Here is a 19,135-nt window from a genome sequence, read left to right as displayed (position 1 = left end):
AACAAAATCTAAAGTGGTAACAACAAAACAAAACAAACTGAGCATGCAGTGAAAATAGAAATTATATAATAAATTCAATGGAAACTATAAAAACTCATAGAAATTAACGGATAAGAGTTAAAAAAGAAATAAAAAAGATATTTATAAAAAAAATTTAGAAATGCAACTGAATTTTTAATATCCCATTTTAAAATATGAAGTATAACAAAAAATTGACTGAATAAGGAAAACAAAAAAAGAAACAAAACAAAAAACAACAGCAATCAAACGAAATCTAAATTGGTAACAACAAAGCAAAACAAACTGAGCATACAATGAAAATGGAAATTATAAGTATGAAAGTGATTTTTTTTCTTTGTTTTTTTTTTCTTTTTTAATCCAAATAGGATAGGAACGAAATCAAAATACAAAATTTATCTTGGTGCAATAGAACACATTTTCTAGTCTAAATAACTACCAATTTGTGTGCAAAACTACGAATGATTAACGTGATGTTACAAAACAGTGGGATTATAGCTAATACAATGATGTGTTGTTCCCATCCGTAAAATGGTGCATTGGGTTTTGGTAATTCGCTATAGTTCTAATTTTGGTAATGAAGTATAGTTGTCACTCATGAACTGTGTATATAACACAAACATCTACCAGATTTCCTGCAAACAGAGGTTTTAATTTTAAAATAGACCCATTCCACAAAACGAACTTTAAAGAGATGGATTCCAGTAGTTGCACAACTGAGATTGGATCACACATTTACAGCAACAAGTTTTATAAACCAAAGACCCCAAGACCACTTTAAAATGAAAATATTAATAAAAATAATAAAATAATAATAATAATAATAAAAACAATAATATACAATAGAAATAGATATTATATAATGAAGTAAAGAATATAATAAGAATTTTCTTAGAACTATAGTTGTTTCTTCAGTACCCGGATCGGGGCTCTTTGCACCTTAGATACCTCTTCGGTACCTTAGAGGCACCTGCTACTAATTCTTAACTATGATGCTCAGGAAAATCATTAAGGTAATATAGATGGCACACCAGTCCGAAAGTGGACACAAATGGGATCATTGCATAGAAGGAAATATGGATGTTTATCCATTGATTTAACTCCTATTTCCCACCCCCATCAAGAGTCACAATTGTAAAGTAACGAGAACTAAACGCTCAGCAAATTTAAGAACGGTAGTGTGGATGGCTTGACATTATGATGGCCACAGCGTAGATGGCCTTGACAGTGTAGATGGCCATGGATAGTTGGATAATTACTTGCGAAAATCGTTAAAATCAAACAATTCGTGGTAACGAACTGTAGTAAGGAGCGACCCGGCTCAATAGAAACCAAAACTCTAAAAATGGAATTTTGATACCAATAGCTACATCAAAAGAATCGCATTTTAATGCTGGTTTTAAATATATAAGTTTCATCAAGTTTAGTCTTACGCACCAAAAGTTACGAGCCTGAGAAAATTTGTGTTATTTTAGAAAATAGGAGGAAACACCCCCTAAAAGTCATAGAATCTTAACGAAAATTACATCATCAAATTCAGCGTATCAGAGAACCCTACTGTAGACGTTTCAAGCTCCTATCTACAAAAATGTGGAATTTTGTATTTTTTGCCAGAAGGCAGATCACGGTTGCGTGTTTTTTTTTTTTTTCAGGGGTGATCGTATCGACCCAGTTGTCCTAGAATGTTGCGAGAGGGCTCATTCTAACGGAAATGAAAAGTTCTAGTGCCTTTTTTAAGTGACCAAAAAAATTGGAGGGCACTTAGGCCCCCTCCCACGCTAATTATTTTCCCAGAGTCAACGGATCAAAATTCTGAGACAGGCATTTTATTCAGCGTAGTCGAAAAACCTTATAACTATGTCTTTGGGGACGACTTACTCCTCCACAGTCCCAGTGGGAGGGGCTACAAGTTACAAACTTTGACCAGTGCTTACATATAGTAATGGTTATTGGGAAGTGTACAGGTGTTTTCAGGAGGATTTTTTGGTTGGAGGAGGGGTTGAAAAGAGGGGGATATACTGGGGGAACTTTCCATCGAGGAATTTGTCATGGGGGAAGAAAACTTCCATGAAGGGAGCGCAGGATTTACTAGCATTATTTCAAAAAAAAAAAAAACAATGAAAATATAAATATGAAAAAGTTTGTTTTTCAGCTGGAAGTAAGGAGCAGCATTAAAACTTAAAACGAACAGAAATTATTACCCATATGAGGGGCTCACCTCCTCCTTATACCTCGCTCTTTACGCTAAAGTATTTTTAGTAATGTCAACTATTTATTCTACGGCTTTGGTGATTCAGGGGTCATTCTTACTGAATTGGGCCAAAATTTAAGATTTAGTGTAAAGAGAGAGGTACCGACGAGGGGGCGAACCCTCTCATATGTGTAATAAAAACATGAGAATAAAAAATTCTTTACGTAAGCTAGTTTATAAGTTACGTATATCTTTTACTAATAAAAAGATTCGTAAAAAATTAAAAGTTCTAGTTGCCTTTTTATTAACCAAAAGATTGGAGGGCAACTAGGCTTCCTCCCCCGCTCTTTTTTCTCAAAATCATTCGATCAAAATTATGAAAAAACAAGTTTTTTCAACTGAAAGTAAGGAGCAACATTGAAACTGAAAACGAACAGAAATTACTTCGTATATGAAAGGGGCTGCTTCCTCATCAACGCCCCGCTCTTTACGCTAAAGTTTTTTACTGTTTTAAAAAGAAGAGTTGAGAGAAAGAGTCAAACAATAGCGTAAAGAGCGGGGCGTTGATGAAGAAGCAGCCCCTTTTATATACGAAGTAATTTCTGTTCGTTTTAAGTTTTAATGTTGCTCCTTACTTTCAGTTGAAAAAACTTGTTTTTTTTTATTTAATAAAAACCAAAAGCCAGTAGTATGTAGACAGAAATATGGGATATTTGTCTATTTATTTACCCCACTCCCACCAAGAGTCAGAAACGTAAAGTCATAAGAATTAGACATTTTATATTGCTAGAAAGCACTGATCCAAGATCCAAGAGAACAATGACCCGGGTACCAAAAGCCAGATTTCAGTTAGAGTCAGAGAATTTCCGATATTTCTCTGAAAAGCTAATAGCAAAAAAGGAGAATAAAACTAATCGCTCTGTTTTGTCAAGGAAATAGCTTGATGTTACGGTCTTCGGCATTTGAGGTTCTTTAAAGTGTTAGGCAGAGCCCCCCTCCCCGTAAAAAATCTCAAACAAAATGAAGTTTTAAATCAGCTATATGGTAGGGTTGAGAGCTTATCATTTAGCTGTTTTGTGAAGGCTGTATTTGACGACCTTCTGTTCTTTAGGCATTTGGTTAAGAAAAGGGTAAACCTTGGTTGTATGGTAGTATGCTAGGTTCCACTTTTCTAGCATCCTGGCGTATATCCATGATATGGGGGACAACCTAGCGAACCGTCACCAAATTGTGGACAGCACACAACTATTGTGTTGTCACCAGCCCATACGGCCCCTCAAACACAACAAATATATTTCTATCCCTATAAGCAGGTCTCCAGAATATTGAGAATCTGTATGATACATGAACAATCAGTTTTAACACAGTGAGAACAAAGGAGTTGCTCATCCCCTGATAGAATTCCCCACATCTTCATTTAGATGATGGTGTGGGAGTTGCTGGGGCCAGATTGGCTAAGGCTATAAATATTACTGCAGACGAATTGTCTGAATAGCCAGATAAGCACCTAGCCGGCCACAGTTGGTTCACGATGACATTCATGGCCAAGCACATACTCCAAAACTATTATTTGCCATATACTGCAGTACTATGTATGTTGCTCTGCACAATTAACTGAAAAGTTTCTTTGATTTTATGTGTTTTGTTCTTGGTGTTATCTTCAATTTACAAGAGATGCCCAAAAGACTGTTACTTTTCCCTGAACAGAAAATATAAAAAGTCTTGGATTCGTTTCAGGAGCTAAACCAAAATACGAAAATGGCACCTTTCTGCCCAACAAAAGTTTCAAAAGAATTAAAAACGGATTTCTTCAAAGGAAACCCATTCGTAGAACCGCTAAACCTACTTTTGTATATTCTGTAAGAATAATGAAGTACCCGAAATCCCAGTACAGTCTTTTCAAAGTATAGGTATGACGAATTTCCTGAAAAAAATAGCCAGATATTTTCAAGCCAAGATATTCCTCTGCCTATTGTTCTTATGGGAATAAGGATTATAAAAGTGAAAAGCAAAAAAAGGTTAAATGTCAAGGATTTTCTTAAATTTATCCTCAATTGCTGTTTTAAATTTCGAAGACGTATATTATTCTCCCATGTGACTGTTAAGAATTGCGAAAAAAAAATCCAGCCTCCTCTTATCTTCAAGGTACATTTATTGTTGTTTATATCGAAACAAGTCAAAACAATCAATCCAGCCAATTCCCAAGCCAAGGTATTTACTCCTACCTATCGGTGGCCCTGTTTTTATAAGTATACCAAAAGGGTAAGTTTACGGATGGTAACAACACACCATGAATGTACAATTCACACAGAAGTACGTGACGTCATAACTAAATACAACCGACGACAATGTCACTCTCAAAGCTGCTAACCTGAGGTTTATCACCCATTTCGCCAGGCCGGCCTTTCTGCAGAAGAAAAAGAATACGCATGAATTAATCAACGGACACACATATTAATTAACGGTACAGAGACCATTGGGAAGTAATGAGGACTTTAATACCTCGAAATTTTTTCGGGTAGAATTTAAAAACACTCGCACCCCAAGTAGTACTAAGAAAATGGGGTATAGATGTAGAAAGAGGGATAATTTTGTTTATTGAATTTTTAACAGAAGACAATAGTAAAAAGAAACAATAAAAAAACTGTTCTTTTCACTATCTTCACGACGGGTGTTATCAGTAAAAAAAAAGAAGAGAATTACAAAAGAAGATTAAAGAAAACTAATGTATAATTGAAAATTTTTAAGCAGAACAGTCGTTAAAATTGGGCTTTAGTTCATATTAGTCTGCTGTCTTGGAAAGCAACGTAACTTGACCACTTAGCATATAAAATTTCGTACGTAGTGCCTGAGTTAGTGACATATGGCCATTATGCCGCAGTGGCATAATGCCACTCAAGTACCTGGGCCAGAAATGTTATTTCTTATATCTGAATTAATGAATACTCAAGAACGAACAATTAGTCTTTTATCAAAATTGAAAATCTTAGGATGAAAAACTGGAGTCATCAATCCCTCGTGTAGTTTATTATTTTCTTGCTATCCTAACATTACGATTAAGAATCCAATAAATTATATGTTGGTTTCGTATTTGTAGATTTCAAATTGGATCTAAACCTTCTATTAATCTTTTTCTGTTGCCAGTATTTATCGATTGATTAATATTATAAGCATTAACAGCGTTTAATAATATAATTATAAACGAATATTTTGAAAACGATTTCTTAATAATAGGTACCGACTTTGTAACCTGCTCTTTATCAATGTTACCACCCGCTATATATGCAAACAATATTAGTAATTGTTTCCAACTTTTCCGAAGGTATTACTTTGTTAATAAAATAGCATATTTAATTTTAATGGAGTAATAGCCCTGACCAAAGAGCATGGATAACTTATTAGAGTGGAAACTGGTGCTATCACTGGCAACTAGAACATCAATGCCATCTGGTGTTTGGCGACAAATGCCATTTTTCAAGCTTTGTAATCTTTTTACGTCACGAACTGAGATCAGACACTTGTTAATACACCAATTTTAACGACTAAATATAATAAATTAATCATTATTAATGCTACACTTAAAAAAAAAACAATTGTCAGCAAATACAAGATGGGGTTGAGGGTTATTTTTGGAGACACTAGCACAAGTTCCGACTCTTGTAAGTTATTCATATTCTTTGGTCCTGATATACAAGCCATCATTATAGCTAAAATAAACTTGCTAGGTAGCGGATGTAGTTTTCCTCTAAAGTTTTCTGGCAGTTTGATTTGTTAATATCCTATGGTGTTTATGTTAGAGGAAAAAATTGAAACCAAAATATTAAGAATAGAGTATAAAACACTAGCAAAAGGTACAAAGCAAGAACTAAGAACGAATCGAGAAATAAAGGAACATTCCTGTGAAAGATGTAACCTAGAAAATGAGGCAAAAACATCGTGACAAATCTATATGTTTGGAAGGTTTCAGCTTTCTTTTTAAAACCTACATGAAAAAAATAACTGAAATATTTAGTTACTGTAAATCAAAACATTTAATGCTTTAATTGAATAAAGACGATTAACTGCACATACACTAAATAAATAAGGAGCAAGGGAGTGTCCAACTGATAAATAAATGAATATATTGTTACAAACCGAAAGAAACATTCGTTTTAAATAAATAAGATAAAAGAAGCAAAAAAAATTAGTAACCAAATAATATAGCGAAAATTATGCCAAAAAAAAATATAAAACACAAGTTAATGATTTTGAGACAGATAAGCTTGTGAAAAAAAGCCATACTTAAAAAAAAAATTTATAAGCGAATAATTTGCACCAAACGCAAAAAAAATGAACAACAAAATTAACATATTGCAAGACATAATTTATAAGAATATTAAATTTTATTCTTATTTTTGACATTTTAAATTCCAAGAAAAAGGAGGTGATTTGTAATGTAGGATAGCAAATTATGTATTATTATTTTTTAGCACTCAAAAAGTGACAAGTTCATAAATGTTGTGTTGATTTATCCAAGTCAAAAAGCATCAACTTTTTTCTCAGACCATAAGAATCCGTAGGTGTTTGATGTCTTGCAAATATCATATTATATAAAAAAAAAAGAAAAAAAAGGAAACAATACAAGCTGAAATAAAAATAATGAGGAACCAAAAAATAAAAGGCGTTGCAGACTAAAAAATATACAACACCTCACCTTCTTATCATCCACAACTTCGCCAGGGCGAAGTTTTCTATGATCCTAAATAATTAAATACTATTAATTAACTATTCAGCATTGAGTAGTTCTTAGTGGTTACTAAATATTTTTCAAATGACAAATGATTCAAACGAATTGGATGAACATCATAAACTAGTGTTTGAAAATCGGCCATCAAGCGATTTTGTTCAGAATTAAATTCTAAAGTGTCTTGTTTTGATGAAATTTCCATATGTAAGGGCATAAACTATCTCAGATATTAGCAATGCTCTCAAAAATAATTAAATTATCATAATAATATATTATAATATTATTATAATATAATAATTATTATATAATATAATAATTAATTATATAATAATAATTAATATTAATTAATATAAATAATTAAAATAAATATAAATAAATAATTAATATAATTATTATAAATTATAATTAATTATATAATAATTATTTTATAAAATAATAATTAATATAATAATATTATATAAAATATAAATAATTAAATAATTCAATTATTAAATTAATCAAAAATCAATTTAACTCCAAACGAACAGGAGTTAGGTTAAAACCCCCTGTTTCTACTGATTTGAAGAATCTCTCAAGAAAAACTGGAAAATTTGGTCAAAAATTTCAATTTTAGAGCTTCATTCCAAATGAATTCAGACCCTTCGGGGCTTTAGGGCGTTGACACTCCCCTTATTTGCGGTAATCCATGTTTATTTAAAGCATGATTTTGTTATTCATTTTAATTTCTGCTTGTTTTAAGCTTAGTTTCTACGTTTGTTTGTCAAATTCGCTCTTCATTTTTCACGGAAATACTTTTTTTCTTTCTTTTCAAATTTAAACACACTAAAAGAAGAGGGTCTATATTCATACTAAATCTGTGAATGCATGTAATCAAGTGTATTTCATTTAATGTGTGAGATAAAACCTAGTCAATATTGAGGTTTAAAAATATTTTGTGTGTGGGAAGTGACTGGTAAAAAGGGTTTGAAGTGACTATTGTGATGGTGTGAGACGACCAAGCAGGGTCCCCAAAAAGGACATATATATATTTATATATATATATATATATATATATATATATATATATATATATATATATATATATATATATATATATATATATATATATATATATATATATATATATATATATATATATATAGGTGTCGTAAGACAAGCAGGGGGTTGCCACTCAACGAGGAAGAAAATCACAAGATTTCGGTGGTTTTATGGTCGATTTAGTGATTTTCTCCAATAATCTAGTGATTTATGTGCTGATTTAGTGATTATTTTTGTTTAAACAGTATAAGAAATCACTAAAAATAGTGATAAACCACTAGAGGTGGCGACTCTGAAGACAGGTAGGAGAATATTCAGTGTTAAAAAAATCACCGAGAAACAGTGAGGGTATTTTTTTAAAGGGACTATGAATAATATTTGGTGAATTCGACTAGGCATCGATCTAACATCTTCAGTGGGCCTCAAATTCGTAGAAATGTTTGCTATGGAACATATAGACATATACTTTATATATACATATAAAGGACATATACTTTTTCAACATATTATGAACTATCGCCATGGAAGTAAAAATATGTCAAAACACGGAGATGTTTCAAAAATTGTGACAAATTGGCATTCGGTATACTTTACTAAGGGTCCCATTTTTTTTTAAACGCCCCAATTACGTGTGGGGTTGCTCACGACTGGTATACAAATTCTATTTCGTATTTGCGCTCTTAAACTAAATTTAAACAATATTTTCCAGTTATCCATACTCTGACTAGATCTGAAATTATTTTTTTTAGAATGAAATAGAGAATACAATAGTAATTCTCTAGCTTGCTCTTTGATAATAAAGCCTGAGGTACTGAATCCCTTAGTATATTTCAGCACACTTCCTAGTATGGTAGTATGCATTTTTCTGAGTTGTGTTTTTTTTTAATACGGCATTCGGTTGAAAAGTTGCTGATCAAAGTGTTTAAAAAAGATATCCCAGGTTAATGCCTAGACTGGTCTTAGGAATCCAGGAGATTTGTCTCCTCAAGCTTCAGAGTGAAATGAAGAATTCAGAATTCAGATCTCATAATGAAGATTCAGATTGAAACGTATCCACTTAATAAGGGCGAATAAACCGTGTTTAAGGAAATAAATGGGCCGTATAAAATGAAACTAATGTAAAATTAAAACTATAAATTATGTACATGGACCATACATGGCAGAATCTTTTTATTTTTCTAGAGAATTTTTAAATCTATAGATAAAGAGAAGTAGTTGTAACTACGCTGAATGGATGTTCATTTGTTAATTGTTTATTATTGTGTTGTCTTGACCATGACCTGTCATTGTCGTGACTATGTGTTGTCCTTACTATCAATAAGTGAAATGGCGTCATTTTTATACAATTCTGAAAAAGAATTATGCAAGTTTCGCCTCTCACTGAGAAAATCTGTCTTGGTTTTACTCCAATTAGCCACGACTCTCAAGTTTTTCATCACTTCCGAAAGGTTGTTTTTAATTCAAAAATCAACGGACTCGATTCACTGATTCAAATCACTGGTGGAAGTGAATTAAAGCCAACTTGATGGAAGTGATGAAAAACTTGAGAGCAATGGCTAATTGGAGTAAAGCCAAGATAGATAGTCTCAGTGAGAAGCAAAGCTGGCATAACCCTTATTTTCAGAATTGTATAAAAATGATGTGATCTTATTTACTGATAGATAGTCTGTCACCCCTCCTAGAGCAGAACTTTTGGTCTTTGTTAGCAATGAAATATCATGTTCTACATATTCTACGTTCAAACTAGAAAAATGCTTAGTTTAGAAATATATTTTTATATTATTACATATAACGATTATATTATTATAAGATCAATATATTATCATTATTATTATTATCATTTTATATTATAATTATATTATTAATAGAAAATTATATTATTATTAGATTAATATAATAAAAATATATAATGTACACATATTTGGGGTTAAAATTATGCCTATCAAAGCTACATGGCAGATTCTTTTTAGTTTTTCTAGAGAGTTTCCAAAGCGCATAAACAAACAGAAGACTATGATCTTCCTATTTTGTTATGACATCAGTATGTACTGGTATCAATGAGGGAAGTAGTTCTTTCATTTCTTTGATTTTCCTTTTTGCAAACACATTTTTGATCTAGTCAATAATTATATTTATTCTCTTTCTTTTTTTTTTGTCAAACATTGAAATTTACTTTCTGAAAACAATAGGCTGACTTGAACACCCATTTTGGTTGGCAAAATTAAAATAGGAAGGAAAAGGAAATCTCTTATTGACGTCCTGGGGGTCGTAAGGGGGTCGTAAGAGAAATCTCTTATTGACGTTCGGGGGGTCGTAAATAAAAAGTCGAGCGAGCATTCTTAGTTACAGAAGAAAAAAGACACAAATGTAAAAGATAAATGTTAAATGTGCCTAAAAATGCGAAAAGATTATTCAATGTGCTCCCCTTTGTTCAAACAAAAAGCGTGATCAGAACACATCTTCTGAATTAAGTTACTTCAAGCTGCCCTCTCGTGCGAAGTTGATGTAGCCTCCCTATCTAAGAGTCGATCATCCGTAATTTGAAACATGCTTAAAATTCAAACTGGAGCAGAAGATAAAAACAAGCATATTTCCTCGCTATAGAATTTTGGACAAAAACAAACAAAAGATGAGAGATAAGTGTTAATTGTGCTGGAAAATATGAATAGATTATTGAATGTGCTGCCCCTTGGTTCAACCTAAAAAGCGTGATCAGAACGCATCTTCTGACCTGAGTTACTTCCAACTGCTCACCCATGCGAAGCCGGCGGGGCTTCCCCGTCTCGGAGTCAATCGTCATCTTTCGCTATTTTAAAAACAAGGGATTAGTCAGTATCCGACAAACAGAGGTCATCTTCGTTGACCGACAAGATTTTAAAATCGTAATCCAGATTATAATTTTGATGTGGTACTCATACTCAAGAGCATAGAAATAATCTGCTTAATCTTAATCTGCAATAATCTGAGCTCCACAGATAATCTGGATCATGAGTTTATAATCCAGAATTTCAGAAACTTACTCAAAAAAAGACTGTAGATTTTGCTTGGTTATGGTTTGGGTTAATAAACTTGCTTTTCTCCAGTTTGATTGACAATCTAGTTTTAGAAACGGGTCTTATACAATTCTATGCCCCACTGGATTTGACAATCCAGTTTTAGAAACGGGTTTTATAGAATTTGTGCTCCACTGGATTTGACAATCCAGTCTTAGAAACGGGTTTTATAGAATTTTGTGCTCCACTGGTGATAGTAATTCTTGTTGGAAGAATCTAGTTTGTTATTTGAAAATGCCTCAGTTTGAGAGGCCATGGATTTACTGGATTTATGGTGGCAGCTTCCCAACTTTAAATCCACCTAGTAAAAACCGCAAAGTGCACAGAATCTACGTTTTGACCCATTTTCCGAATGTGATATAGATGGTATATTATATATTTAAATAGATAAACTTTAACAACTTATAAAGGCAGAAATTAAAATACCAATAAAAAAATCTAAGGATGAATAAAAAGTTTTAGTAACAACAGCATTAAAGTAAAAAAATTATTTAACACATCATTTTTTACTACAACACACATATTAAGAACATTCTGACAAAGATTTACGAAAAATAAGGTAGCTGAGGAGCAACAACAGAAACAGCACTTTGTCCCTTTTCTGAGTGTAAGTGATGAATGTATCTTTTAATTTTGGCTTTAACCTGCAATTAATTTTTTAGTTTGATCTCTAATTATATATATAAACTAGCTCTTGATATTTCCTCATAAACTTATACTTCAGCAAGCTTATAGCTTTTGAAAGAAGGAGGATTTTTTTATGCCATTTCCACCATAAGCAGTATACTCAATTACTCCCAACCTAAGAAATTTTGATTTTTCTCTTTTGCTTTACATTTCTTTCCTTCGTATATATTTTTATTGACTTTTTTTATTCTAAAATTTTATTTTCTGCTTTACATAATTGCCTGTATAGTCTCAATGAAAGTTTTTATTCTTAGGTATTTCTTAACGTTTTTGTCTCTCTGTCTGAGAATACGAATACAATTAATCAAAGCCGTATTCATGGGAGAGTTTAGGGGGTTTGAACGTCACCACCCTCCTAGATATTTGTCTGGCTCATAAAAACGTAATAAAATGCATAAGAAACATTTTGCATGCGTTTTTAAAAGTCATTTGTACCCTTCGCCCCTCTCCCCAAACAAAAGTTCTGGATCCGACTATGTAACTAATACTTAACGAGCCTTAAGAAATATTTTATACATATCGCATACAAATCTTAAGAACTTATCTCTTAGAATTTTTTTGCACTGCGTTGTGGTAGGAACTCGATTATCACAGAACCACAATAGAAATATTTTAGTGACAGAAAATCGAAAATAAACAACAATCAACAATGATACTCATGACCTACTCAAAATTAATAAATTGCTCCAAGCTTAAGCTGAAACTTTAAGCTGAAAACTGAATGACAGTTAAATTTAGACCTATTGAAAAACGAAAGCGAAAGCAATAGCAATCAAAGATTACCTCGTCTGAAATGATTAAAGATGGTCTTCTCTGCTGATCTTCAGGTGGGATCAGAGATCCCCTTCTGCTAGGAGGTCCAGATCCACCTACTTGAAACGAACCTCTTCTACTTCCGGTTGGTGATGACTCTGCGTCACTAGAAACTTCGATTTTAGGACCAAGCTCCTTTTCCTTTTTCTTTAACTTTACTGGAAGCGTTTCAAGCTGTGGTGGCGGAGTTTCAGACTGTTAAAATTTCAACTTCTTTATTTCAAAAATTTGCTGTTCAACAAATCACTTTTGGTTAAGTACTGTAATCAAAACATGCACAGTCGTCAATATACTGAAGAATCATGCGTAACATGCAAAGTAACCTCATACCACCTTCGCTAAGATTGATAATGTATGTTCTATAGACACAATCTGGGCCAACAAACCTTATCCTCTTATGTTCATTTTCTAAATTCAAAAACTATTATGTAGTAATCAGAGTGGATTTCCTCTGTTAAGTTTCCGTGAAGAGTTCATCCAAAGAGTTCTCCAATCTGTTAAGAAATATGCAAAATGTCCAAAGTACTATCATACTATCTTCAATTTTATATGTGCTCTATATGCATACCTTCAGGGAAAACGTTTAGTAGCTAAAATTAATCCGTTTGTCAACAAGATTATATTTCTTCTAAAATTCATTTTGATTCTGAAGATTTCGTCAATATAGTAGATCCTTTGCACTATGCAGACAAAGTTTATAAGACTATCAGCATATGAAATCATATTTGTTCTAAAGAAATGTGTGAAAGGCAATTATGCCACTCAGTATGCACGATTGACTAGTTCGTCATTAAGATTAAGCATTTTAAAGGCTTTGTCTTGATTCCGACCATAAGTTGAAAGTTCTCTATACAGTGCGAAGTACTGCTCTGCTACCTTGATTCATGTAGATCCTGCGAATTCGAAAACGCAAAGTCCCGTCAAATACTAAACTGTTCAGAAGCTTATAATTATGGCTTCTATATCAACAGCTTGAATTTATGAACAAGTCAAATCACCTAGTGATGGGATTTCCATGATTGGTGATTTGGCCAGACACCACGATGCCATGATGACATGATGCCGAAGGCAATACCTTTAAATGTCTCTCGTTGCTACCGAAAAAGAAGCAAGGGAGTGCTTAAAGAGAAAACGCTTATCTATCATCAATTATGGCACACGTTGGAATCGAGACTGATTATCGAATGACGAGCCATTAACCGCAAATAGACCTACCTGGAGGTAAACATGTCGCCGTGTCCCGAATGCCACGAAGAGCCAAGGGCTTGTGATGTGGGACAAGTAAAGTAAGTAGGTACATGGTCAATAGCAACACCTGAGGTTTACTGGTTTAGTGTGATTTAACGAAACAAAAACTAAAGCTTACAAATATGTTAATTTAATTGTAATTAAATTAAAATTAATCAATTAACAGCCCTCTTTTGATGCTATATTCGACGTGCTGCTGGGATGCTTTATTGAACTGCTTTATTTTACGGTATTGTCGGAAGTCAATTAAATCTTAATGAATTGATTAATGTTATTTGTAATTTAATCCAATTTTGTATGTATCTTGTATTCCTGATTTTTCTTTCCGACGTAAGTTCATAAAATCTTAGCATTAAATTGGAAATATATTTTAAGTAGAATTTGTAGAATGTCAGTTCTTATACTTTCATATATTTTAAGCTTCATATTTTTCCACTACAAAATTGTATCCCGATCACTAATCTTTTTGAGTCGTAGGTCAATTTTTCAAAACGGGTCAGCTCAATTATCTTTCACCTCCTGTTAGAATTGTGGCACATATCAAAATAATTTTGGACGGCAGAGAAGCGCTTTCCGATACAAATCCCTTTGCGGCGTAAACACATCCATCAGTTATCAATCATTGTGAATTGACAGACAATCAAAAGAGTTTCAAATACCAATCCTTCGCGTCGTCAACTTGGAGAGCTTTACGTGTATTCGCAAAGATCCATCTCTAAACAGCTTTAGCCAGGAGTAAGTTACTTTCAAAATGATAATGATGCGACCAACATCCTTGGAACCTCAACAGCTTTACCACAGCAAGACCAACAAAAGAGATAGAAAAGGCGAAGATAGAAGCAAGAGGAGAATTAACCCGAGTTTGAAAAATCGTCAATTGCAGAACAAAGTATGATTCATTCAGAATAAATACTAATTCGAGTGTGGGGGACCCCCCCCTAAAAAATTATTTCTTGTTTTCTTCTTTCTTGTATTTTCATACAATTCAGAAATTTTTGCATTCAAAATGATATCCGTAGTCCAGGGTTGCCAATATGAGGGCGGGGCAAAGGTATTTGAAAAATACCTTATTTTATAATTTCAGTTAAAAACTCTTAAAAAGAGAAATATCCCCTCCTCCCTGCTAAGTTTGAAAAGAAAATCATTTTTCATATCCATTTCAAAAATTCAAAAAAATTTTGCCCCCTACATTTTCATGAATTAGTATCACTAACCTCCACCTCTTATAAAAATCCACTCCTGTTTAGCTCTATTTTTTGAATTTAAAGAATAAAATTAGTTTTAAAGGGTAAAACTCTTCCTACATCGACATCGATGTTAAAGGAAAAGAAAGAAAACTTCAACAAAGTAGCCAGTTAAATTAAGTTAAAAATAATGATAAACAGATTGAATATGCTTAAAGAATAAACAATTTCAAAGAGAAAAACCAAGCAACAAGGGTCAATTAGAAACAAAGGTGAATAAGGACATTTGGGTTTTATTTCCTTTGTGGATGATAAAATGATTTTAGAAAAAAATTAAATAATACCTTAAAATAGAAAATACAGGAAGATTAGAAATTTTGAATCTTTGATTTTTTTTAACGTTTCAATCTTTCAAATACTATTTTAAAAACAGAAGTATTTTTTTTCTTAACTGCCGCTATTTTGCATTGGGTTAACAAAATTAGTAGCCAACTTTTTGTAGGAGGCTAGATGAGGAGCGATGGACGGGAAGAAGCTGTAAGAAGGCAACATTTAAAGCGACAAGAAAGCGACATTTGATTGAAGCTATTTTAGTTTTCATCCAGACATTTTATAACCTGTGACACGCTATAACCCACAAACAAATGGGTCAGGCTAGGCAATAAGCTTTGTGCAACAGAAGGAAGCAGAAGGAAGCAGGAAGAGAAAATCGAAAGCTTTGTGATCTAATAGAAGCAGCAGTGTGATCTTAAAACTATTTCCATGAACTGACCTTGTAAATAATCTCTAACTCTGATACAGTAACAGTAAACCCGTTGACGCAAAGATTTGAAGTGCTCTTAAACAATGAGCTTGGCTTACGGTCAACAGCAATTGTTTTAAACGGGAATCTGGTCGATGGCTCAGAGCATATTGAACTTGGTGAAAGTGCTTCAGGTAAAGAAAACAGATCATGGAATGATCCTCGATCATCGACAGGTGTCGACACTTCAGAGACCGTGTCACCATATGGCATAAAAATTTTCGGGGGAAGCTTTGGCGGTTTACAAGTTTTTGCTGGCAAAGAAAGACGCCTAATTTTATCTCTAAGAGGCTTGGATGATTCTAATTTATCCCTATGAACCAATGTTATCTCGCTGTCATTTTCTTGGCAAGTATCTTCATCTGGCAATATTTTATCGTCAATAAAATGTATCATTCTTTCTTGGAGGCTGGAGTTAGAATCAACAGTGGACTGGAGACTTTTGTAACTAATATCGATGGGATCCGTTTTTTTATTTTCTTTCTCTACTGATAGTTTTGCTTCGTTGATTTTTGTCTTCTGAGGAATGACATTTTTCTGTTTGGCTGCATTCTCAATAAATTCGAAACGTTTTCGTCGTTGTTCAATCGTGACTTTCTCACTTTCATCATAGATGCGATCAATTACCTCCCCAAGCTCCGTTGTGGGAGTCAACTTTTTATCTGTCTGTTGTTTTATTTTTTCTATTTTTGAAAGAACGTCACCACTTTTGTTCCTCCTTCTAGTATCTTCAATTTGTTTGGCTTTTTGTGATGGAAGCATTTTACTTTCTATTCTGTTAGCAATTAGATAAGTAAGACCTTCTTTTTTGGAATTCACGAAAGGCTTTTGTGGAAGAAGAGAAAGATGCTTTTCAGAAATTGTTCCAGTTCCTTCGGTACTCTTTCGCTGCCAAAATTCATGCAAATTAGTCTAAAATAAAGAAAATAAATTTTCATGCAAATTAGTCTCATTTGCAAAATACAATTTACGAAATGCATACAAATTAGTTTAAAATAAGAAAATAAAACAAAAAATGAGTCACACAATGCACAAAAATAGAATAAAGAAGTCACTGGCCACCAAGGGCGCATCCAGAACTTCCTACGCTTATTACTTTTCATTGGTAATTTTTTATATGATTAAATTTACAAATCCAAAATCAGTTTTGAGAGCGAATTCTTTTGATCCATATATTAGCATTAAAATCACATATTTTAGATTATCACTTTCTATTTACCGTTATAACCAGTAAATAGTTCCTTTTTTATCATCTTTGTCAGTCAACTCTCTGGAAGACTTTGTGGTACTTGTGTATTATTCAGAACACACTCAATAAGTGAAGTTGGGTTCTTTCGTGAAACGAACTACGATTAAGGTACATTTTAATTAAATATATTTTATATATAGAGGTGGTTAGTTTAGGTTAAGTTAGGTATTTGATATAATGGACCCACCCCACCCCCCTAATGTGCAAATATATAGCCCAAACTTTCGATAAAGCTAATGAAATAGAACAAAACATGATGAAAATATAATACTTCATTAGGAAAATTGTAAAATTACAATTAGACTTCTAACCTAACCTAACGTTTTGTCTTTGAATTTTGTCTTTGTGGCATTAAAACCGAATTTTCTCATAAAATGTACCTGTATCGTAGTTTGTTTCACGAAAGAAACTAACTTCGCTTATTGAGTGTGTTCTGAGTTGCAAGTGAATTTGTTTGCAGAAAAAAAAGTCCAGAAGTACTTATAGAAACCAAAAGTTCATTTTCGTTTCCAATTTTTAAATTGGCCAAAGAAACAGGCATTATCGTTCGTCAAGTTTTACATGCTGTGAATAAACTTTAATGTGTTTTGCAAACATTCTCAATAAACTTACTCCTAAATGCTGAAAATCGAACAAAAAAAACTACGAAAAAAAAAAATGATAAAACACGAGAATAAAAGAGATTCAACCATACATGTAGAGATTGGCTTATAGAAACCAAAGTTCATTTTGGTTTCTAATTTTTAAATTGGCCAAAGAAACAGGCATTATCGTTCGTCAAGTTTTACATGCTGTGAATAAACTTTAATGTGTTTTGTAAACATTCTCAATAAATTCCCCTCCAGATGCTGAAACTAAAACAACAACAAAAACTAAGAAATTAAAAAAATAATAATAAAACAGTAGGATAAAAGAGATTCAACAGTACATGTAGAGATTGATTTATAGAAACCAAAAGTTCATTTTGGTGTCCCATTTTTAAATTGGCCAAAACTACAGGCATTATCATCGTCAAGTTTTACAAGCTGTGCGGTTTCTAGTTACAAGAAACCGAAAACGAGAAAGAAACCGGGAACGAGTTCAGGAAACGGGAACGAGAAATAAAAATGTAATTTGTTTTCACTGGCCGAGGAAAATAAAATTAGTGATGTTAACTAAAGTCAATGCATTTAAAGACTAAAAAATATTTTAAGAGATTATCTTATCTTAATTTTATTTTTATGCAAATATTGCAAACCTAGCCAGGTGTATTTTATATCCTACTCCCTGATCTAGAGTTGCAAAGAACAAAATGAACGACACATTGAAACCCTGAATTCAATATTAACAGTTTCACAATATGTGAAAGTGAGGATACATATTTTTTGGCGATTTAAAGACTGATGCTCAACAATTTTGAGTGGATGTACCATTATTTCAGCATCCTTAGGTGATACATATTTTTTAAATTGATACACACATATTAAGTGATACGTATTTAGGGATGCATATTTTTTGGCAATTTAAAAACTGATGCTCAACAATTTTGAGTTAATGTGCCATTATTTTAGCATCCTTAGGTGATACATATTTTTTACATTGATGCACACATATTAGGTGATAAATATTTAGGGTTACATATTTTTTGGCAATTTAAAGACTCATGCTCAACAATTTTGAGTTAATATGCCATTATTTTAGCATCCTTAGGTGATACATATTTTTTACATTGATACACACATATTAGGTGATACATATTTAGGGATACATGTTTTTTGGCGATTTAAAGACTGATACTCAACAATTTTGAGTTAATGTACCATTATTTTAGCATCCTTAGGTGAAATTAAACTTCAGATAAAAAAAATAAGCCGTTTACTTTCGGAAAATATATATTTACAATGTTATGGATCACGGACTAAGTGCTAAGGTCAGTGTATGTGCATACCCTTTTTTAGTGCATTCCCGTATTTTAAGTGGCCAAGAATAATAAAATAATACAATCAGTTGCAAAGACGTTTTAAGTTATAAGTTCTGTTATTTTTGACCTTGAGGAGTTTACAAGACCGACCTACTATGGCATATAACTTGTTATTATTAATATCTGAACTGAAAAGGGATATATCATTACCACCCTTTTGAGATGT

At 32.6% G+C, this 19,135-nt stretch overlaps 1 protein-coding gene across 31 annotated transcripts in view; it reads right to left on the bottom strand.

Moving 5' to 3' along the window:
• Nucleotides 1–19,135, bottom strand: part of LOC136025213 (twitchin-like) — a 397,750-nt gene that overhangs the window by 213,053 nt on the left and 165,562 nt on the right. For 22 of the 31 annotated variants that reach the window (XM_065701279.1, XM_065701032.1, XM_065701099.1 and 19 more), the window contains 4 exons: nt 12,497–12,721; nt 10,705–10,779; nt 6,903–6,947; nt 4,581–4,616 (listed from right to left, as the gene is read on the bottom strand). In XM_065701279.1, coding sequence (XP_065557351.1) covers nt 4,581–4,616; nt 6,903–6,947; nt 10,705–10,779; nt 12,497–12,721 — 381 coding nt within the window. The remainder of the gene's footprint in view (nt 1–4,580; nt 4,617–6,902; nt 6,948–10,704; nt 10,780–12,496; nt 12,722–19,135) is intronic. The other 9 variants (XM_065701068.1, XM_065701227.1, XM_065701176.1 and 6 more) reach the window with 6 other exon arrangements.

The sequence above is a fragment of the Artemia franciscana genome, chromosome 1, assembly GCF_032884065.1.
Source record: "Artemia franciscana chromosome 1, ASM3288406v1, whole genome shotgun sequence".
In the NCBI taxonomy this organism is placed as follows: Eukaryota; Metazoa; Arthropoda; class Branchiopoda; order Anostraca; family Artemiidae; genus Artemia; species Artemia franciscana.
Note: the sequence above shows the minus strand (reverse complement) of the source record. Positions and strands in the feature narration are given on the sequence as shown.